We start from the raw sequence: 22,956 nt of genomic DNA on the forward strand, positions 1-22,956 counted from the left end.
GGTTTCAATCCAGATCAGGACCCCTTTGCTTACTCCAGAGTAAAAAGGCATTGTGTGTGCTTTGGGTCATTGGTATGAAAAAAAAAGACTACCCTCCTCCTGTGTGGTGGGGGGAGATAAATGAGGCCAGGCTGGTGGGACTGTTATCTGACCCTTCCCTGTCCAGCCCCAGCATGGCCCTCAGCCTCCACTGTCTCCACAACCACAAGAGAAGGCTCCACAACCAGCTCAGCCCAATTTCCAGCCAGCACAGTTTATTCACAAACATACATTCACACACACAAAGTTGGAGCTGCTTGGAGGCAAATAAAAAATAAATAAATAACAAAAACTAGATAAAGTGCAATGGGGGCACTGTGGCCTGAGATGGCGGAGGGGGCTGGCCATGCCTTGCCCTGCTCACCCCTGCATTGAAGGCGCAGCTTCCAGCGGGGCGGCTGCATGCCCAGCCAGGGCGACAGGAATCCTGTTCCCAGACTTAGGAAGTGTGATGGGGAACCTGCCCAGGACCTCCAGCGGTGAAGGGGCTCCTCTGCCAGCAGGAGGCAGCATAGCAGTCCATCATTCAATGTCTCCAGGTTGTAGCAGCAGCAACTGCTCCTTGTGCCTTGGGACAATGGGGGGGGGGAGCAAAGAGGAGGAAGCTGCCCCCCTCCCACTTGCTTTGGGGCCTGGCCTCCTTCACAGTCAGAGGGAGAGTGAAGGAAATGGGAATCTGGTTCCAGCACCCCCCTGCCCCCTGGGCTAAAAGTGGGGCGAAGGAGCGTCTCCCTTTTGATGCCTGTTCCTGTTCAAAGCCCAGAGAATGGGTGGAGAGCAGGGCTGCAGCAGGGGCAGCCACTGGGGCAGTGGGGATGGCACCGTGGGGGGAAATTCCGAGCAGAGAGCCCCACTCTGAGCCCCTCTTGTAAGGGAAGGGGGACAGTGGGGAGGGGAGGGGGCAGCCCTGCAAGATTCAGCGGTGCCCTTGTGGGCAGCAGTGAATCTGCCTGGCACACGCGGGGGACACATGCTGTGGTTGAGTGGTTGGGGACACATGGAGTGGTTGGGGACACATGCTGGGCAGAGGGGTGATTGCGGGTGGCAGCAAAGGGGCATTCCACAAGGGAAGGGATGTTCTCTTGCCAGGGAGGATGCGCAGCACCTCTGTCTGGGGGAGCGGGGAAAGGGGGTGGGATTTCCTCCCCCATTACGTGACAGGAGCAATCACCAGCACTTTGCACTCCCGTTTGGCGATTTTGTCAAGGGAGAGAGCTGCCTTGTCAGGGGGCAGGTAAAGGGGGCGGCCCACCGGAGAGCCCACGGGGGGAGTGATGGCTCTGCGCTCCATGACGCTACCAGACCTGTTGAGGAGCAAAGAGAAAGAGAGACATCTGAGGGTTCAGCCAGTCTCCCCCCACTGCTCCCCACTCCCCAAAAGGCAGGGGCAGGCCCTTGTCTTTCTCCTCTGCAAAGCCCCTACCTCATGAGGTGCCCCCGTGCCGGCTGCTGGTGGGAGAAGCTCTGGGATCGGCCCAGACTGGCCTGGTGGCGCTCCACCAGCTCTCGGACCGCGGGGCTGCCAGGGCTGCTCTTGCGTGAGATGGGACGAGCTTCTGGGGGAGGGTTGGAGACGCTTGCAGTGAATTGCAGCTTCAGCTTCATGTGCTGAGACAGCTTTGCAGGGTGGGAACAAGAGAGAGATTGAGACAGTCTGGTTATCTCCCCGTTTCCATCTTTGCCCAGCCCAGCCGACAGCTGCTGTCAGGGCAATACAGTCCCGAAATTGCCATTCACAACAGCCTTGCGGGGTGGGAGAGGCCGCTTCCTTTGGCAGGGAGAGCTTGGGAGGTGAAGCTGTTTCCAGTCGTCTGGGTTCAGAAAGGTTTTCTGGGGTGTTCAGCAGCACCCTGAAGCAGTGCAAGTTGTGGGCCCTAAGGAATGCTTTTGCAAGCCCCCCTTTCAGCAACTGACACAGCCTGAATCGCCCCTTCCAGACACCTGAAACCCTCCTGGCCATGCTCCGGTCTGCCCAGTGTAGGGAGGTTGCACAGAAAGCTGGCAAGGCCTCCTGGCTATTGCCAAAAAGCCCCCTTCAGCTATGGGAATTGGAGCTGCCCAGTTGCCGGCCTGAGGCAGGAAGTTGGGAGCAAGGGGGACACCCAGCTGCCAAGGACAGGGGCCCCAACAGCCCAGAGGTTTGTGTCTGCACATGGTGGTGTTACCTCGTATAAGCCAGCACGCAGGGCCTGGAATGTGACACGGAACGTGCGGGCACTGCCCTTGTGGGAGAATCCCAAGTTGTTGAGGGGCGTGTGGCAGACAATGGCGTCCTGAGTGTCTTGAATAGCACGCTGTTCTTCAGAGGATAGCTTCTTGCCTGCAGGGGGTCCAGAGGCAGAATGTGGCACTCAGAAAAAGGGGGCAGGCACCGTCCTCCTGGAGCCAGAGCAAAGGCACCCCCCAGGCCCTAAACAAGCCCACAGGCAGCATGGTGGCACAGCTGCCCCCTTCTTGTGTGCTCCCCTCCCCGATCCCCTGGCAGTGAAAGTTGCCCATCTCACCCCGGGGAGGCTTTGTTTCTCACTAGCACGGCCAGTGGCCCCAGATAAATCCAGGTTTTCTCAGACAGGTCCTCCTCATGCTCATCCCACCCCCATCTTGGCAGGCGAAGACTGGCAGACTCCTCCCCCAATGCCAGCACCCTCACCACAGCGCACCCCCCTGGCCACTCACCAGCAGCGGCACTTTCCGGCGTCCACACCAAGCGCACGGCCAGGAAGTCCTGCAGGTTGTTGATGAGGGTGTAGGCGACCGTGAAGCGGCGCTGCGCATCGACGGGCGACTCGCATTCTGCTGTCATCACGAACCGGGGACGGGCCAGGCGGATGCTTGGCAGCCTGAGGGGAATGAGAGAGACGCGTGGGGAGGGACAGGACAGTTTCTGGAGCGTGCCAGGCGCCGTTTCTGCGATGACTGTGTGAATGCAAGGGGAGGGGCAGCACACAACTGAAGGAATCGGGGCCAAAGTCTGAATCTTTAACAGAAACGCAAAATGTATGTCTTGGATGGGGTCATGCCAATTCCAGTGGGTCCCCTGCTCTTTGACATCCTCATCACAGTCGGGGCACAGATCTCATACGACTGGCGCCTTCTGAGGGGTGGCTGCTCCTCCTCTTATCTGGATTGTTCAGAGGTTTCACCAGCACCAATCACAAGCCCTCCTTTTAAGGTTTCGACTAAGGGCTGCATTAATCCAGTGTCTCCGTTAACCAAGTGACACTTTCCATTTCTGCAGTTCTCAGGCCCAGCCATGCGCCGGGGAGCAGGGCGGGGGAAGCACCCACATTAGCAGAGCTGAGAGTACAGAAGACACAACGCGCCCATCCCCAGCTGAAGCGTGGCCTCTTGCCCTTGGACGCCTCTGCTGAAGCAGCAGGAACACCTCCAGCTACACCTGGAAAATGCTGCCTCACTCAGCCAAGGGACAGTTTGTGGGTGTGCAAAAGACAGAAGGCCAAGGCCAAAGGGACAGTTATGGGGAAGGCGAGGTGCCTCTGGGCATGTGCTGGGCCTGTCCACCAACAGGGCTGGAGAAGCAGCCCTGCGTCATTGGCCCCGGCCGCAAGCGCTGCATCGAGCACTAGGGCTCCTGTAGTCCCGCTGGGGTTCAGATTCTGCAAAGGAGCCACTGGACCGCCATTTTAGCCCTTCATTTTAGCCATGCAAAGGCAAGAACATAAGAAAAGCTGTGCTGGATCAGACCAAAGGCTCTCAGGCCCCCCCACAAAGCAGGATAGGAGCACAACAGCACCCTCCCACTTGTGTTCTCCAGTGAGTGGTCCTGAGGGGCATTCTGCCTCTGATACTAGAGATAGTATGTAGCCATCAGGACTAGTAGCCATTGACAGCCTTCTCCTCCAGGAATTTGTCTAACCCCCTTTTAAAGCCATCCGAGTTGGCAGCCATCACTACATCTTGGGGTAGCAAATTCCATAGTTGAACTCTCTGCTGTGTGAAGGAGTCCTTCCTTTTGTCTGTCCTGAATCACCCACGAATCAGCTTCATGGGAGGACCCTTTGGGTTCTAGCATTATTGGAGAGGATGAAAAACTTGTATCCACTTTCTCCACTCCAGGTATAATTTTGTACACATCTATCACGTCTCTCTTTACTTGCTTTTTTTCCTAAACAAAACAGTCCTAGACACTGCAACCTTTCCTCACAGGGGAGTTGCCAGCCCCTGGATCATTTTAGTTGTTATTTTCTGCCCCTCTTCCAGCTGCATAATATTCTTTTTAAGGTGCGGTGATCAGAACTGTACACAGTACTCCAATTGTGGTCACACCATAGATTTGTATAAGGGCAGTATGATATTGGCAGTTTTGTTTTCAATTCCTTTCCTAATTATGCCTAACATGGAAGCTGCCTTTTTCAGTGGTTGCACACTGGGTCTCTGTTTCCATCGAGCTGTCCACTGCAACCACAAGATCCCTTACCTGGTCGGTCAGTCACCACCAGCTCAGACCCCATCAACATTTATGTGAAGTTGGATGTTTTTGCCCCCAAATTTATTTTTTATGTATTGCATTTACGTATGTCCCACCATTTTTCCTCCTTAAGGAACCCAAGGCGGCGTACATAACCCTCCTCCATGTTATCCTCACAACAACCACACTGTGAGGTAGGTTGGGCTGAGCGTCTGTGACAAGCCCAAAGTCACCCAGTGAGCTTCCATGGCCAAGTGGGGACGAGAACCCGGCTCTCCCCACTCCCAGTCCAACGCTCTAGCCGCTGCATCATGCTGGCTCATGCATCATTTACACTGAACTGCATTTGCCCTGTTGAGGTCCATCACCCCAGTCTGGAGAGACTTTCACCCAACATAGCACCAAGAGCAAAGGGGGGCTGGGTTCCCCACTGCGTTGGTGGCCCATATACCCAACCTGGCTTTTCAGTTGCAGTATCCCTCCCTCATGGCCTTTCCTGTGACATGTTGTCTGCATTTCCCGGGGGGTGGGGAGGGACTTGGACTGCTCACCGGTCATCTTACTGTGGCCTGAGCAGCAGCTGCCAAACAGGGGGCTCGTTCCCCGCATGGGCGTTGGGGGAGGTGCTGGGGGCAGCCAAGAGCAGAGGGACCCTCACCTGTAATGAGTGTAGATGCTTGTGGTGAACGGCAGCTTGGGGGTCGACCACTGTACCACTGCGATGAGAGGGACCTCAAGGCCCTGTGAGTGGCAGGCAAGAATAATCGACAGACCCGCTGGCCCAGGCACTGCCTCCCCACTGCCTTGTCCAGCCTCCCCACCCCGCCTGGCCCACTCGCTGCCGTCAGGGGGCAGCCCGTGGCTCCCTCCCCAACCAGCTGCAGCCTCTCCCCTCTGCAGGGCCTGTGGGGGCAGCAGGCCTTGTCCCGCGGAGCAAGAGGAGCCCCGCCAAGCTCCTTTGGTATGGCAGCCAGGTCCTCGTGACCCTCACCTCCTTGGTGCTGTCAGGGGGCTGCTCCGGCGCCTGCAACTGGAAGAGGAAGTTCTGCTCTTCAAGAGCACGGAGGGCGCAGGGGCAAGCCGAGGTTGCAGAGGGAACGCGGCAAAACGAAGCCATGGATACTTCGCCTGACTGGTGGCTGCAGGGCGGTGGGGTGAGAGGGGTGAGCTGTGGAGGAAAGCCTCCCCCCAACATCCCCAGACACTGTTCCCGTTCCTCCCCGATGCCCTGTGTTCAACCCAGGGCAGCCAATGAGGGGAGTTTGCACACAGGCCAGCCGAGTGCCCCAGTTTGCATCGAGAGCGAGAGCACGCTTCACACCGCCACCTGGAAGGCCTGCAGGGAGGCGCTCTGGGGCTCTGCCCCACTCTGCCCAGACCTGCTCCCTCTGCCTCCACAGCAACGTTGGGGCGCTCCAGCTTCACGCTGCAGCCAGTGCAGCGCTACGGTCGAGGGAAGGGATGGGTTCCCCATAGGTGCTCAGCACGCCACGGCCAGCTATGCTGGAGGCGTGGCAGGAGTAGGGGCTGCTATGGCCACAGCCGTGCAATGGGCTCCTCCAGAGAAGCGAGGGCTGCGTCCTCCCAAGCAGCATGCCACGGAGAGGCAAAGTCCCCCAGCGGACTCCCGCCCCAACACGCTCGGGCTTGGAGAAAACTGGGCAGAGGGAAGGGGAACGGGCGCGTATTACTGCCGCTGTTTTAAAAACAGGCGGGGGCCTATTTGGAGCGCCCAGAATAACGGAGGGTCTTTGAGACCTCAGAGTGAGGTCTTTCCAGGCCATGAGGGCCAGCGAGTGGGCATGCCGACCATGAGGCTGCCACGCCTTCCCCATTTCTGACCGCCCACCATCCACGTTTTCCTTACCAGACGTCGTCAACTAGCAAGACAGACCCATCGGGCATCATGGGAAGGTAACTGGCATTAAAATTGGGAAGGATCCGCACGTCCCACACGGAGAGCTCTTCCTGGGAAGCTGCATTCAAAACTGGGGAAGGGGCATACACAAAAAAGGGGGATGGAGTGAGGTCCGATCCTCCAAGGAGATGATGTGGAAAAGATGGGAGGCTGCGTGCCTTTTCTCCCACATGCACCTCCCCAACTGCCTTCCAGCAGCAGCAGCCCCCCAGTTCAGCTTGTGCAGGATGTGGCCCGTGCCGATGAATGCTCCCATGCTTTATTGGGCAGGGTGGGCACGCAGCTGCCTCCAGGAGGGGAGGGGCAGGGAAAGGCAGATCCCCAGAAGACAGAGAGGCACCCAAGACTTGCCTCTATCCCAACTGCTCCACACATGGTCCGCCTTCGGGCGCCTCAGACTTTCCTTTCCAGTGTGCCCCCCCTCGCGGGCTGGCCTCCTCCAACCGTGCGGAGGCCAAACACGGGTTTCCCCCCGCCCCCACACACCTTTCAGCACCGCCAAGTGTTTCCCTGAAACGCTGAGCTGCTGGCACTTCAGCTCCGGCGGCGGGAGCACGGTCAGTATGGTGCTCACTGTGGGGTCAAAGGTCAGAGTGTCACCCCAAGCCCCAGGGGGGCTGAGAAGCGGCCCACACGCAGGACGTCGAGCCCCTTGGACCGGCGCTCTGCCTGCCACGCAGAAGGACGCTCGGGGGCATGGGGCGCAGCCGCTGGGTGCTCACCTTGTGCCTTGAAGGCCCCCTGCTCCTCCCGGAAGGTCTGGGAAGGGGCCCGATCCTGCAGGATGCTGAGGTAGCCCCGTTCCCGCACCTCTGCTTTCTCTTGATCTCGCTTCCAAACAGTCACCACAATCTGCGGAAAGAGAGGTCAGCCGTGTGGGGGCTCCCATCCCAGGGGGGTCTACCGCTGGCCGCCCACTCTGCCCGCCCTGAGGCTTACCTTGGCTTTGAGGGTGCTGGGGGGCAACCTGTCCAAGGAAATGGTGAGGGGGAAGATCACCTCGTCGGCGGAGACAATGGGCTCTTGGATGGGCACCTGCGCGGGCAGGAGGGCAGGGAGGTGTCAGGGGGCCTCTCCGCTCGGGCTCAGTCCCTGCCCCTCCCGGCCCTGGCCCGGCCTTACCCCTGCGGCAGGCCTCCCTGGGGGTCCGTGTCCGTGGGTCAGGAGGGCCCGGCAGGCCCGGAAGAGGCTCCCGCCGCCGCAGGCCGCGGGGCGCTCCCCGCCTCCCGGGCCTTCCTCCGTGCCCCCCCCCAGGGGCGCCGCCGCCTCGTCCCCGGCCAAGCCGCCCCCGGGGGTGACGCTGGCCAGGGCAGAGAGGGAGCCCGCCAGCTCCCCCCACGGGGGACGGGCGCCCCCCGCGCCCCCGGAGCGGCAGCGCAGCACCAGCAGGAAGCGGACCGTCTCGCCCAGGTAAAGGTGGTTCCTCCGCGGGAGGGCCCGGTACCGGCCCGGCTCCCCCAGCAGCACCTCCCGGCCCGGGAAGGGCACCGCGGGAAAGTACATGAAGTAGTCGCACTGGGACTCCATGGCGGGAGTGGGCGGTCGAGGGGGCTGCGGGGGATCAGTGGGAAGGGGCGTCGGCGGAGGGGTTGCTCTGGCGGCCGCTTCGAGAGGCGCTGCGGGGGGGGGGCTAGGAGCCCAGCATCGGAGCGGGGAGGCCGTAGCCTGGGACGGACACGGAGGCTCAGGAAGGAAGGAAGGAAGAACGGAGGGAGGGAGGCCCGAGGATGGGGCAGGGGCCAATTCCGGGCCGGGGGGATCCCGGCGGAGGGCGGCCAGTGCGGAGGAGAGGAGAGGAGAGGAGAGGAGGGGGAGGAGCGAGGAAGGCGCCGGAGGGGCGCCCCGTGCGGGGGGGCAGCTGCAGCGGGGGAGGAGCAGGGCCGGCCTCGGCTGCGGGGCGGAGCGAGCCGGGGAGGAAGGGAGGAGGGAGAAGGCGGGGAGGGGGGCAGGCGCTGCCCCCCTCGTGGCTGGAGGGGGACAATAGCCCCCCGCCCCTTCCCCGCCCTGCAAAGCCCGCCCCCCGGCCTGATGTGCCCACCCCGTGCCGAGGATCCGAGGGGGGGTCTCTGTTGGGCTTCCCGGCGGGGCGGCCCTCAGGTGCTTCTCTGCCCCCCCCGGGGCGTGGCCTGGGCTCCCTCTGCTCTCGGCCCTGGGAGGGCCCTGCCGGGGAGCGGCCGTGGGGATCCCGGCTAGAATCATAGAACAGTAGGGTTGGAAGGGGCCTGCAAGGCCATCGAGTCCAACCCCCTGCTCAAGGAATCCAGAGCATCCCTGACAGATGGCTGTCCAGCCTCGTCTTGAACGCCTCCAGTGTGGGAGAGCCCTCCACCTCCCCAGGGAATTGGCTCCATTGTTGCATTGCTCTAACAGTCATGTTTTTCCTGATGTTCAGCCGGAATCTGGCATCCTGTAACTTGAGCCCATTATTCCGTGTCCTGCACTCTGGGAGGATGGAGAAGAGATCCTGGCCTTCCGCTCTGTGACAGCCTTTCAAGTACTTGAAGAGCATTATCCCATCTCCCCTCAGTCTTCTCAAGGCTAAACATCCCCAGTTCTTTCAGTCTCTCTTCACAGGGCTTTGTTTCCAGTCCCCTGATCATCTTTGTTGCCCTCCTCTGACCTTTTCCAGTTTGTCTGCATCCTTCTTAAAGTGTGGTGCCCAGAACGGGACACAGTACTCCAGATGAGGCCTAACCAGTGCTGAGTAGAGGGGAACTAGTACTTCCCTGGACTTGGAAGCTATGCTTCTATTAATGCAGCCACATCACATTGTTGGCTCATATTCAGCTTGTGATCGACAATTCCAAGATCCTTCTCGCTTGTCGTGTTGTTGAGCCACAGAATAATGGGCTCAAGTTACAGCAAGCCAGATTCCAGCTGAACGTCAGGAAAAACTTCCTGTTAGAGCAATACGACAATTGAACCAATTACCTGGGGAGGTGGTGGGCTTTCCCACACTGGAGGCGTTCAAGACACGGCTGGACAGCCATCTGTCAGGGATGCTCTGACTTGGATTCCTGCATTGAGCAGGGGGTTGGACTTGATGGCCTTGTAGGCCCCGTCCAACCCTATTGTTCTATGATTCTTAAAATGTGGTGCCCAGAACTGGACACAGTACTCCAGATGAGGCCTAACCAGTGCGGATTAGAGGGGAACTAGTACTTCCCAGGATTTGGAAGCTATGCTTCTATGAATGTAGCCCAAAAGAGCATTTGCCTTTTTTGCAGCCACATCACATTGTTGGCTCATATTCAGCTTGTGATCGACAACAATTCCAAGATCCTTCTCGCTTGTAGTGTTGTTGAACCACGTATCCCCCATCTTGTAACTGTGCATTTGGTTTCTTTGTCCTAGGTGCAGAACTTGGCATTTATCCCTATTAAATGTCATTCTGTTGTTTTCCGCCCAGCGCTCCAGTCTATCCAGATCACTTTGAATTTTGTTTCTGTCTTCCAAAGTATTAGCTATCCCGCCCCAATTTTGTGTCATCTGCACATTTGATCAGCATTCCCTGCACCTCCTCCTCCAAGTCATTAATAAAAATGTTGAAGAGCACTGGGCCCAGGACTGAGCCCTGCAGTACCCCGCTCATTACTAGGTCCCATTGATAAGCACTCTTGGGCTAGGTTGGAACCTGGCAGTCCAGGCACAGCACAACAGCGCTCTGAAGCTCTGAAGTGGCCAGCGAGCGCCCCTGAGCGCATGCAGAGGGCCTTTCCGAGGGCGGCGGCAGCCAAGGAACACGTGCTCCTTGCGTGGCAGGGTCCAGGCGCCCCCCCCCCGCCTCTCCTCGGCTGAGGGGGCCTGCGCAGCGCTGGGTGGCCGACCTTCCGGCCAATGACCCCCAGGCCAGATGGGAGCAGGGCAGGCGGCTCTGCGGAGCGCCGCTGCAGCTTTGCTGTCCGGCAGGGTGAGGAGTCAAAGCCGTCCGCACGCTTCCCCATCCTCTGTGGTCAATGGCCGAAGGTCCATTCCGGGCCCTCCCCAGCATGGAGAAAGCAGCGAGAGGTTCGCCTCCTTGGGCAGCAGATCATCCCTTTTATATTGCAGCTCCTCCTTGCAGCTTAGAAACAGTTGGGGTGAGAGGTGCAGGGAAAGCAAATAAGACCCTGGGACAGTTGCACGGCTGAGACGTTTACATTTATTTTTAAAAAAACCTATTTTTTCCTGTAAAAAAACAGCAAAGAGTAACACACACACACACACCCCCGCTGCATCATAGCGTGATTTTTGAGGCACAGGTTAGGTAGCAGAAACTGCTGAAACTGGCTGGGTACCCATTGGTGCTTGAGAACCGATCCACAGGGGTGACCTTCATAAGTATTGCCATTGTACCAAGAGGGGCGGGGTGGCAAGCAGGGGGGGCATTCCCACCTCCACGCCCAAATAGCAGCTTTTGCGATGGGTGCCGGCCTGGCTATGGGAAGGGGCCTGAGGACAGCAGGGAAGAGGCTAACTGGGCACTTCTGTAGTTTGATCTGGTTCTCTTCTCTGCTTCATAGTGCAAAACATTCTTTTGAGATGCTCCTTCATTAGAGGTTCTAATGCAGAGGCTGTATGGGCCCTTCCAGGGATGCATTGACAGGAAGTTTGACTAGATTATCTTTGTGACACCTTCTAGCTCTATGATTCTAGAGAAAAGTCTAGGTTTGCCAGTTCTGCCACTCCAGGTTGCGAGAAATGTCTGCATTCCGCTAGACACACACAGCCCGGCCAGGAACCAACCTCGGGCCTCCAACCAGAGGGCCACCCCATGGGTGCAACTCCCTGTCCAGCAGGAAGACACAAGGGCAGGAAGTATGAAAATGCTCACCCAGATGGTTTCTGCAGTATAGCCAACCTTCCCAATAATCACATGTATGCATCCGTTTTGAAGCGCTAGAAGTAGTTCACACACATTCTCTCCTTGTTCCACACAACAGACCTGCAAGCAGGACAATACCATGAACTCCCTGTTACAGACTGGGGAGGTGGATGAGGCTGAGAGAGAGCAGGTGCCCCCTCAAGAGTTTGCCCCCCTCCTTAGCCTCAAGGGAGCTAAGGAGACTTGAACTGGGGACTTCAGGGTTCTCACTCATGCATCCTGACCCTACACATGATCACTTCAAGCAAGGGCCATTGAATTCATCAGAAAACGAGCTATGCTGGGTGAGACCAAGGGTCCAGTGTTCTCTTGCACAGTGGCCAACCAGTCACCCCACCGAGAACTCCACAAGCAGAACCGGAGCACAACACCCCCCCATGAGCCTAACAGCTGGGCTTGTTAGGCTGGAAAAAAGGAAGGTGAGGGGAGACATGATGGAGGTCTGCAAAAATATGCGTGGTGTGGAGAATGTGGAAAGGGAGGCATTTTACTCCCCCCTCTCACAATACTAGAAACTGGGGTCATCCCAGGAAGCTGATAGGTGGGAGATTCAGGATAGATAAAAGGAAGGACTTCTTCACTATTTTGGGCTGCTTTAATACGAGCATAGCTTCCAAATCCCGGGAAGTACTAGTTCCCCTCTACTCAGCACTGGTCAGGCCTCCTCTGGAGTACTGTGTCCAGTTCTGGGCACCACACTTGAAGGAGGATGCGGACAAACTGGAGAGGGTTCAGAGGAGAGCAACAAAGATGATCAGGGGACTGGAAACAAAGCCCTAAGAAGAGAGACTGAAAGAACTGGGCATGTTTAGCCTTGAGAAGAGAAGACTGAGGGGAGATATGATAGCACTCTTCAAGTACTTGAAAGGTTGTCACGGAGAAGAAGGCCAGGATCTCTTCTGGCTCATCCCAGAGTGCAGGACACGGAATCATGGGCTCAAGTTACAGGAAGCCAGATTCTGGCTGAACATCAGGAAAAAGTTCCTGTTAGAGCAATACGACAATGGAACGCATTCCCTAGGGAGGCGGTGGGCTCTCCCACCCTGGAGGCCTTCAAGACGAGGCTGGACAGCCATCTGTCAGGGATGCTCTGACTTGGATTCCTGCATTGAGCAGGGGGTTGGACTCAATGGCCTTGTAGGCCCCTTCTAACCCTACTATTCTACGATTCACACAGCACATAGTTAAACTATGGAATTAGCTACCACAAGATGTAGTGATGGCAACCAATTTGGATAGCTTTAAATGGGGGTTAGATAAATTCCTCATAAATCAGTAGCTACTAGTCCTGATGGCTATGTGCTACCTCCAGTATCAAAGGCAGTATGCCTATGTGCAGGTGGGCTTGACTAGGCCTTGTAAGTAGTTTGGTTCAGGCAAGGTGCCTGATGGGATTGAGAGAATGTGTATGTGTCTGACCATGAGAAGGTAATTATAAATTTCTCATTATAAGCAAAACATTCCTATCCACCAGGTTAGCTGATGCCTGAAGATCAGAATGCAGCTGTGCTGATAAGAATGTTGCTGAGCCAAATTAGCTCTTGAGCATGCGTCGTTTTCTTCGTATTTTCTTTCTTCTCCAGCTGTCTGTATAAATGCATTCTGTTCCTTGTATTTGGGAAGACTGTTTCAACTGACTCTCCCACAGCTGTGATGGGCTTTAATAAATTCCTGACTATTCAACTGAACCAGCACTGGATCTATTTTTCCTTAACACCTATGTACAGCCGTTGCTGAGGAACGTGGGCGGGAGGGTGCTGTTGCACTCATATCCTGCTTATGGGTTCCTGATCAACAGCTGGTTGGCCACTGTGTGAACAGAATGCTAGACTAGATGGGCCCTTGGTCTGATCCAGCATGGCTCTTCTTCTGTTATTATGTTCTAGAGATTGGAGTACTGTGAGCCCCAAGGCAGATGAGTGGGAAGACAAAAGTACAAAGAACTTTGTACAAAGTACAAAGAGTCAGTCACGGGGCCAGTTTCTGCAGCCTCTTCTGGTCTCCCTCTCTCCCCCTGCAGCCAGGGACCATCCTATGAGCAGCACCCCTGACAAGATTTCGAACAGTGCTCTGGATGGGTGGAAAGGAAACCCCAGCAAAACCCTGGAAGGCAGGACTGCAGGGCACCTTAGCTAGGGAAACCCTCTAACCAATTCTCATCATTTGAATCTCTTAGCAAAACGTCACCTCATTTGGACACTTTTGTCACATACCTGAGGAGGGAGCTGCTCCTGGATTTAGGCAGACCACAAGCAATGGAATGTTGCACACTAAGATTGTCTTAAAACTGTACCAAAATGTTCGACCATTTTTTGAAACCATCCCAAAATTGCTCTTTTAAGAATGTGGGCCTCTTAGCAACTTTTGGCTCGGCGTGGCCTCTTGCGTCAGTTTTGGCTGTACTGTATTTGGCACCCTCCAGGTGCCTGGCACAATTCTGGAGCATCCAGGCCCAGGTGCTGGTGTTCCCTCCCCTCCCTGCTGAGGCCACAGGCCCTTCTGGGGCTACCTCACCCGCCCTGCCTGAGACCCATTGCCTCGCCGGGCTGGGGGGAACTGCTTGGCATCGAGCAGGTCCTTGTACTGCAGCTCAGGGGTGACCAGGCGCCGGCATGCCTCCTGGGCTCCTGGGGCCAGGCTGGCCTGCAGGGCATAGCCCAGGATCGGTGCCTGGCCAAACTGGAAGGGGCGAATGCGCTCATCAGGGATGTGGGCTGGCTCCAGCGGGCCCCCACCCTGCAGGCAATGCTGCATCAGTGCCATCCGGCGTTTGCGGAGCACGGCCACTTCCTGGGCCATGCGGGCATGGCCAAAGCGCTCCACGCGTGCCCAGAAAGTGTGGTTAAAGTGGGCATACAGTTGCCAGTCCAGGCTGTTCCAGGCCCGGAGCCGAGCGGCATCTGCTGGCTCCAGGGTATGCACTGCCTGTGGGCTACGCAGATTGTGCCGGAAGGCCATGACATCCTCCAGGCTCCAGCAGAGGGCATCCCGCAGGAGGACCAGGGACTCATCCATGTACTCCGTTAGCAGCACCAGGTGGAAAGTGTGCTCCAGCCCCACCAAGGCATCCTTGATCGGGGCCATGCCTGGTCCTGTGGGGGGACTGAGGCCAAAGTCAAACCAGAGCAGGTTGCGAGCATAGTGGTTGCCTCGCTCGCCAGGCTGGTAGAAGCGCTGTGGGGAGGCCAGGAACTCGGGCAGTGAGCCAGCTTGGCGGAAGGCAGGGACCACAGCACGGTAGTAGGAAAAGGCCGATTCAGCCAGGGAAACAGGGTCCCTCACAATGGAGAAGTAGAAACTGTCTGGGGGCATCACTTTCTGGACCTGGAGAAGGAAACATGGAAGTGAGTGAAGATGCATCTCCAGAGAGAGAGAGAGAGAGAGAGAGAGCGCAAACCTGTGGAAAGAATGGAGTCTTGACTACTTAATTTGAGGGGGGCAGGTGTTGGGGCACAGGCCTCCCTGGAAGCCATGCTTCACCCCCTCTTCTTTCAATTCCAAATGTGACCAAGTTTCCCCAGTGACAAGGGAAATGCTCTCTGCATGTGCTCAGCGACACTCCATTCATTACTTCCCACTTTTTGGTCTTGAATTCCTTGTCATTAATTCCAGATGTGTACAAGCTGGTGATGGTGGCAAAGGCTCAAAGGGCCTGTCTCTGCACATGTGCCAGGGTAAAACCCTTTCATTAAAGAAGAATCCCAGCAGCAGATTGGAGCCCAATCTAACAGCAGCGCACATTTCATAGAATCATAGAATAGTAGGGTTGGAAGGGGCCATCGAGTCCAACCCCCTGCTCAGTGCAGGAATCCAAGTCAGAGCATCCCTGACAAATGGCTGTCCAGCCTCGTCTTGAAGGCCTCCAGTGTGGGAGAGCCCACCGCCTCCCCAGGTAATTGGTTCCATTGTCGTATTGCTCTTACAGTCAGGAAGTTTTTCCTGATGTTCAGCAGGAATCTGGCTTCCTGTAACTTGAGCCCATTATTCCGTGTCCTGCACTCTGGGATGATCAAGAAGAGATCCTGGCCTTCTTCTCTGTGACAACCTTTCAAGTACTTGAAGAGCGCTATCATATCTCCCCTCAGTCTTCTCAAGACTAAACATGCCCAGTTCTTTCAGCCTCTCCTCGTAGGGCTTTGTTTCCAGTCCCCTGATCATCTTTGTTGCCCTCCTCTGAACCCTCTCCAGTTTGTCTGCATCCTTCTTAAAGTGTGGTGCCCAGAACTGGACACAGTACTCCAGATGAGGCCTAACCAGTGCTGAGTAGAGGGGAACTAGGACTTCCCGGGATTTGGAAGCGATGCTTCTATGAATGCAACCCAAAAGAGCATTGGCCTTTTTTGCAGCCACATCACATTGTTGGCTCATATTTAGCTTGTGATCGACAACAATTCCAAGATCCTTCTCGCTCGTAGTGTGGTTGAGCCACGTATCCCCCATCTTGTAACTGTGCATTTGGTTTCTTTTTCCTAGGTGCAGAACTTGGCATTTGTCCCTATGAAATGCCATTCTGTTGTTTTCTGCCCAGTGCTCCAGTCTATCCAGATCACTTTGAATTTTGTTTCTGTCTTCCAAAGTATTAGCTATCCCTCCCAATTTTGTGTCATCTGCAAATTTGATCAGTATTCCCTGCACCTCCTCCTCCAAGTCATTAATAAAAATGTTGAAGAGCACTGGGCCCAGGACTGAGCCCTGCGGTACCCCACTCGTTACCTCTCCCCAGCTTGAGAAGGTCCCATTGATAAGCACTCTTTGAGTCCAATTCTGTAGCCAACTGTGGATCCACCGGATCGTTGTTCCATCTAGCCCATTTCAAGCTAGTTTGCTCATCAGGATATCATGGGGCACTTTGTCGAAAGCTTTGCTGAAGTCGAGGTATATCGAGGTATATGATGTCTACAGCATTCCCACGGTCTACAAGGGAGGTTACTTGATCAAAAAATGAGATCAGATTTGTCTGGCAGGACTTGTTTTTGACAAATCCATGTTGGCTTCGAGTAATCACGGCATTGTTGTCAAGGTGCTTCCAGATGGATTGCTTTATGATCTGCTCCAGAATTTTCCCAGGGATTGATGTCAGACTGATTGGTCTGTAGTTCCCAGGTTCCTCCTTTTTACCCTTTTTGAAGATAGGGACAACGTTAGCCCTCCTCCAGTCATCTGGCACTTCCCCCGTCCTCCATGATTTCTCAAAGAGAATAGACAGCGGTTCTGAGAGTTCTTCTGCTAGTTCCTTTATGACTCTAGGATGCAGTTCATCTGGCCCTGGAGATTTGAACTCATTCAAAGTAAATTTCATGTGCCTTTGTTCACAAGCATCTGTGGGATTTGTTATCTGATGCACAGACATGTGCTGGAATCATGTTTGTTCTCTTTACTTTAAAAAGATCCAGTTTGAAGCCCTTGTGGCTACAGAGGGAAAGCGAGGGTGAGAGGGGTGTGGGGAGCATGACATGCAGTGATCAAGGAGGCAGGGTGCAGGGGAAGAGTTCAGAGCTCTGCCTTGACCCTCCCCCTGGGACCAGCAAAAATAAAATTGGGAATCCAAGAAGTAGCTGGATGTACAGATTCTTACACAGGCCTCCTCTGCATCTTCCTTCCCCAAATTCAAGATGAGGCTGGTCAGCCATCAGTCAGGGATGCTCTGACTTGGATTCCTGCATTGAGCAGGGGGTTGGACTCGATGGTCTTATAGGCCCCTTCCAACCCTACTATTCTATGAAATCCTTTTCACACCCATCATCAAGCAGTGCCCCACCTGGTCTCAACCCTCCTCCCTTCTGACACCCCCACACACCTCGAGCAAGTTGAAGCGCATGTGATGGCAAAGGATGTCGAAAGGGCGGCCCCTGGGATGCCAGCCTTTGACCCGGCGTGCCTGGAAAAGGTTGGGGTAGCTGAACTGGTAGCGTGCAGGAAGAGCAAAGCGCAGCCCCTGTGCATCCCCGAAGCGGTGCAGAATGTTGATGATGGTGCTGCTCCCCGTCTTGTGGGTCTTCAGGAAGACCAGGTGTTGCCGTGGCTGGCACAGGAGAGGGTGGCTGGGGGGTTCTTCCTCCCCCACTGCCTCAGCTTCAGCTGGAGGGGCCCAGGGGATTGGGAGCAGCTGGGACAAGGAAACCCTGGAGGAGGAGGAGGAGGAGGACAGAACAGAGATCACCTGGCTGCAGAATGCAGTCACTCTGGCCTCTTTTGTAATGCACAAGGCAGGGTTGGGGGATGTGTGGAGGGAGGTTGTTTCCTACTCAGCCCCCTCTCATCCTCACTCTTCATTGCAGGCCACTGTGTGGCACCGCTGAGCATCTTGGACTAGACCACTTTTGCCCTGGGATGAGGTCTGGGACAGCAAATGGTAATGGGGAGTTACCTCTTCTGAAAGGAGACCCCGAAGAGCTGGACGGTGAAGCCAACTGCCATGGAGACAGCCAGAGCAGCCCAGAGCATCTGCAGGCGGGGGCAGCAGCAGCAGCAGCAGCAGCCAGGAAGGGCCTTCATCCTTCGGCTTGGGGAGGGAGGAGGCAGGGACGGAGCAGGGGAGGGAAGAGAGACCACGTGGTTAGCAGTCCTCTGGCCTGGGGAGCAGGCCAGTCCAGAGGAAGCTGCAGCTGTAGCCTCTCTCTAGACCCCACATTCTGCCAGCCCTCTGTCCCTTGGGTGCCCTAGAAAGGAACGCTAGTGTCCTGCTGCTCTTTTAGACTCCATGGGTGGAGGGAGAGGCTCGGAGGGCTCACCGGTAGGCTGCCCCAGACTCCAGGTCCCAGGAAGCCCATGGTCTCTGTCCTGGCCTCCAGGCCAGCAGAGAGGGACCTACACCAGGCCCAGTCTTGAGCCTGCAAGAGGGGGGGTCTCAGCTCAGAGGCCTTTTGACATACAACTTCCCCCACCACCACCCCTGCCCCAGTCCTAGGCAAATCTAGGTTGAAGGGTGCTATTCCGTGTGAGGTGGCCTGTTTGTTTTTTGTTTTAAGCAGACCTGGGCACAGCCATGGGTGGAGTCCCCTCATCCCACTGCTGCAACCACCCCACTGTTTTACTCCCTACTGTCTGCATGGGGTGGGGGGGCACTCTCAGCGGTTGCATCTTGAAGTGTTGTGGGGAAGAGAGCCTGGCCTTTGGACCCCCCCCCCCTCCCCAGCACAGTTCTGGGATGTGGAGGGCCAGGAGCAACCGCCCAGCCAGTTCAAATGCCCCCTCCCCCTGCGAAGCTGCCTGCCCCACACCTGGAGTTCTCCAGCCCCATCTGTATACAGCCCAGCCCTGCCCTGCCGGGAATTATGAGGCTGACGTGGAGAAAGAGGAGGGAGAAGAAAGAGGCCGACTGGACAAACGGAGGCAGCCGGACAATGTTCCAGCCCCCCGCCCCGAACTATCTCCCCACACCCGGGAGAGGCGGGGCTGAGGAATGAAGCCCTCCTCGCGGATGCTGCACGCACCGCACAGCCTCCCCGGCCCTCCCCACCCCAGGAGCAGAAACGATGCGGGGCGGAGGGGCCCCTCGCCCTCGCCGCCCAGCTCCAGCCATGCCCGGCTTCCCGGCTGGCCCGCCGCCTTCGGCCGCCGCTCCTCATTCGCGGCCAGACGGATGAGCAGGCCCGGCAGATGGTTCCGGAGGCCGCGCTGCCTGGGGAAGAGGGAGGGGGGCGCTGGAGCCCAAGGCCGCAGCGGCCCGGGGCCCGTCGGCCCGGGCGTGGGCCACCGCCGAGGTGCCCACAGCAGTGCCCGCCCTCGGCCCTCCCCGGTTTTCCATGCAGCCTTTCGCAAGGGGGCGACGGCGGAAGGCCCCCCAGGAGGGCTTCAGAAGGGGCGCGCGCCTGTGTGCGCGTTACGGGTGGGGACCCACGCGGTAATGCAGTCCGCGCTCGCGCTCCGCCGCCGCATCGCTCCGCAGGGACCCGACCCAACAAGGGCCGCCCCGAAGCAGCTTCGCGGCCGTGGAGCGCTCGGCAGCCGCCGGCGGGATCCGGGCCGCCTCCCCCCACGTGGCTCCCTGCGGCTTCCCTGGCACCAGCGCAGAGCAGCTGCCGGCCAGCTGTCCCGCGACGACACGCCCGGCCAGTCAACCCGGGCCGGGCCGCCCGCCGCGCCCGCCCCCAGCAGCAAGAGCCGCGGGTGGGGCGACCCCGGCTCAGCCCCGAAGCTGTTTGCGATGCCAGGGCTCTGAAGCGAGCCTCCTGGGCACGTGCAGAGCGCCCGCCCTCCCTGCGGAGTAGCCTCAGTCCAGCCATATTTGGGACCAACAGCTCGTGGCTCAAATTAGGCTCGACTCCCAAGCCCCCCCCCCGCAACAGCTCGCTCGCATCGAGCCCCCCCCCCGCAACACACAATTCCTCCCTGCGGGCTCTGGGTCCCAGCTCCCCACAGCTCGAGCTGGCCCTTAAGGCCCCACGACTCCTTTGGTCTTCGCTGCCCCTCCCTCCGCCCTGGTCTGGGGGGGGGGGTCACGCAACAAAGACGAGCCCACCTCGGCCGGCTGGGGCTCCTGGCTCCCCGGGAAGGGCGGGTAGGGAAGATTGGGAGGGGCCCCCCGCATGTGCCCTTCACTGGAAGGAATCAGAAGTCCCCCCTCCAAAACGCAGCCCCCGCCTTACCTGGAAAGGGTCGGGCGCCGTCAGACCCGCAACCCGCGCGGCACCAACTCCATGGAAGCGCGGGGAGCCCCGTTAGTTCGCGAGGGACAGACTGGGAGCGCCGGGCGGCCTCCGGCTCCCTCTCCCGGTCCGCTTCCCCCTTCCTTGCTGTGCTGAACTTTTTCCCTCCTTCCCTCACCCCGCCCCTTCGCCGTTCCCAACTTTCTTCCTCGCTCCCGTTTTTCTGCGCTCCCCCCGCCCTCGTCTGCCTTTGTCTGCCTCTCGCCCACCCCGTCCGGCTTTGCGCGCCCCCGCCCAGGCGAGCAGGCGGAAGGAGGGCAGCGCAGCCGGAGCTTCCCGGGAACACGATCCACGCAGACAGCCGAAACTCAGCGCCCCCGGCCCCCCCGCTCTCTGCTGCAGCTCCCTTTCCCGCGCCGCAGCGCGACCCCCTTTCCTTCGCGCAGCGGTGCAGGGTCCCACGCAGTCCCCTAAAAGCCTCCTGTGGCCGGAGAGGGAAAGGAAGGGCACTCTGCTCATGCTCTAGGATACCCTTTTTATGGCTGCCTCGCATATCTCAGGGCTGAGAGTTGACACGGGAAACAGCTGCTGGGAGGGGGCTGAGTCTCGCCGGGGGCTGCCCTCAAGCTCGGCCCAGCCCAGCCTTTCCCCTCCCCGCTCCGCAGCACCGCCCCTTCCCTGTCCTTCGCTCCCACCTCTGCTGTGTCCAGGCACGGACGAGCGAGCGGCTGCACGGGAAAAGGGCTCGGGGGGGGGGGGGCAAAGGAGGAGGCTCAAGGGCAGCCTTCGGGAGGGCAGGAGGAGGCTGCGGGTCTCCACTGCTATTTAGAGACGCCCTCCCGGGGTCAGGTAAAACAGAAGAGGTGCGCGTAGGGAGGGGCGGGAGGCAGAGGGGCGCCGCGTTGGGGCGGGGGCATCTCCCCCCCCCAGGCCTGCGGTGTCCCTCTGTGGCCCTCTTGGCGCGCTTGGCCTGAGCAGCAGAGGCCAGCCCAGAAGACACCTGCTATTCTGCCCCTCCCCAGCCCCACTCACAGACCACCGCCACCCAAACAACCACCGTTGGGGGCCGTGGTATCTGCAAGCGGAGGCAGGCTGTGCGGCTGCAGGGACGGCTGCGCTGCGGTGTCTCAAACGCAGCCCCGCAGGCTGGGGGTCAGGCACGGCCCCCCTGCCCCGCCCCCTCCGGGAGGGGTCCTTTGTCCCCTGCCTCACAGCAGGTGCCCTGCTTGTCTTTCGCCAGCTCGCTCCACTGGGCTCTCTGAAGTGGCAGCTTCTCATCCCCTGCCTGAGAGCCCCTGGCCTAAGGACCCCCCCCCCCCGCTGTTCACTGGCCAACAGGCTAGCTGCAGCCACAACTTGATCTAGGAAAGAGGGGGGTCCGTCCAGATAGGGGGTGGGGGGAGGGTATGGGTCAGCCAGTGATGTCATCGCCCCATCCAGGGGAATTGCTAGGTTCTTGAAAGATCCGGGGCACAGGCCAATAACACAAATTTGCATGTATAATATCCAAGTCTAAGCACACCTCTAGTGTGCGTGTGTGTGTGTGTGGTGCATGTGCATGTGGTGTGCTTGCATGTGTGTATAGATTACATACATACATGCATAAGAAGTGTGCACTGACCCCCACCCCACTTCAGCTCAGACCCCAGTTCAGCAGTTTGGAAAACATCCCACTTCTGCTCAGGCCAATTTATTGTCGGACCGCTTCAGCTCAGCACCAAACCTGAGTCAAGGTTTGGAAAAATGAGGCTTTATGCTCCTGTTGGCTACCATGGGAAATTAGAAAAACAACAACCCTGTAACCTTTTTCTCTTGGTCAAGACTGGATGACAACTTCAGGCATAGTAGCCCCCTAGAAGGGGATTACACCTGCCCAATATCAGTAAAATAGGTGCAGCATTTATATTTTGATTTTTTTTTTAAGGGAACTGCCAATAACATTTTTATTACTTGGAAGAATTAGATAAAAAATTCAGGATTCATTGCCCCATCAGAGGAGATCATGTCTGCCAAATTTCAGAATGATTGCCACAAGGATTTTTGTGCAATGATGGCCTTGACATTTTGAGGTCTCCAAAAGAGGACATATCTCCCTATTTACCTTGTGGACCATTGTTCTGAAAATTACAGACAGCCTAGAGTTGCCCCTAAGTAAGAAACCAGCAAAGTTTCAGAAGGATAGGTGCAGCAGTTCATGTAGAAGGGAGTTCTCCGATTTGGAGGAGGGAGTGATTTGCTTTCAATTCCCTTTACCCCTTCCCCAGTTGTTTTTGGGTTAATTTGTATGAAAATGTACAGGTCATTAGAGGTGTCCCCCAGGCAAGAAACCTGCAAAGTTTCTGAAGGATATGTTGTTGTTCAGTCGTTCAGTCATGTCCGACTCTTCGTGACCCCATGGAACATAGCACGCCAGGCCTTCCTGTCCTGCGCTCTCTCCCGGAGCGTGCTCAAGTCCATATTAATTGCATCAGTGATGCTATCTGGCCATCTTATCCTCTGCCATCCCCTTCTCCTTTTGCCTTCAGTCTTTCCCAGCATCAGGGTCTTTTCCAGAGAGTTTTCTCTTCACATTAGGTGGCCAAAATATTTGAGCTTAAGCTTCAGTATCTGTCCTTCCAATGAGCACTCAGGGCTGATTTCCTTTAGGGTGGACTGATTTGACCTCCTTGCAGTCCAGGGGACTCATAAGAGTCTTCTCCAGCACCACAGTTCGAAAGCATCAATTCTTTGGCGCTCAGCCTTCCTTATAGTCCAGCTCTCACAGCCATACGTTACTACTGGGAAAACCACAGCTTTGATTAGACGGACCTTTGTCAGCAAGGTGATGTCTCTGCATCTTACTATGCTGTCTAGGTTTGCCATAGCTTTCCTCCCAAGGAGCAAGCATCTTTTAATTTCATGGCTACAGTCACTGTCTGCGGTGATCTTGGAGCCCAAGAAAATAAAATCTGTCACTGCTTCCATTTCTTCCCCTTCTATATGCCAGGAAGTGATGGGGCCAGATGCCATGATCTTTTTTTTAATGTTGAGTTTCAAACCAGCTTTTGCACTCTCCTCTTTCACCCTCAACAAGAGGCTCTTTAGATCCTATCATAGAATCATAGAATAGTAGGGTTGG

The 22,956-nt window shown here is 57.1% G+C and overlaps 2 protein-coding genes across 2 annotated transcripts; both read right to left on the reverse strand.

Annotated features, from left to right (window-relative positions):
• Positions 1–229: 229 nt before the first annotated feature.
• Positions 230–8,215, reverse strand: TRAPPC14 (trafficking protein particle complex subunit 14). The gene is made up of 11 exons (XM_084807028.1): positions 7,509–8,215; positions 7,326–7,421; positions 7,109–7,238; positions 6,873–6,959; positions 6,336–6,456; positions 5,460–5,607; positions 5,127–5,209; positions 2,716–2,879; positions 2,205–2,359; positions 1,463–1,656; positions 230–1,343 (listed from the first exon to the last, which is right to left on the reverse strand). The coding sequence occupies exons 1-11, from the start codon at positions 7,911–7,913 to the stop codon at positions 1,190–1,192; spliced, it is 1,737 nt and encodes a 578-aa protein (XP_084663154.1). The 5' UTR covers positions 7,914–8,215; the 3' UTR covers positions 230–1,189.
• A 2,292-nt stretch (positions 8,216–10,507) lies between these two features.
• GAL3ST4 (galactose-3-O-sulfotransferase 4) lies at positions 10,508–20,014 on the reverse strand. The gene is made up of 4 exons (XM_084808710.1): positions 19,839–20,014; positions 17,618–17,752; positions 17,048–17,372; positions 10,508–14,574 (listed from the first exon to the last, which is right to left on the reverse strand). The coding sequence occupies exons 2-4, from the start codon at positions 17,743–17,745 to the stop codon at positions 13,756–13,758; spliced, it is 1,272 nt and encodes a 423-aa protein (XP_084664836.1). The 5' UTR covers positions 17,746–17,752; positions 19,839–20,014; the 3' UTR covers positions 10,508–13,755.
• Positions 20,015–22,956: the final 2,942 nt, after the last annotated feature.

Source organism: Heloderma suspectum, chromosome 6 (assembly GCF_057233095.1).
Source record: "Heloderma suspectum isolate Gila_16-S chromosome 6, 16-S_ref, whole genome shotgun sequence".
Classification (NCBI taxonomy): Eukaryota; Metazoa; Chordata; class Lepidosauria; order Squamata; family Helodermatidae; genus Heloderma; species Heloderma suspectum.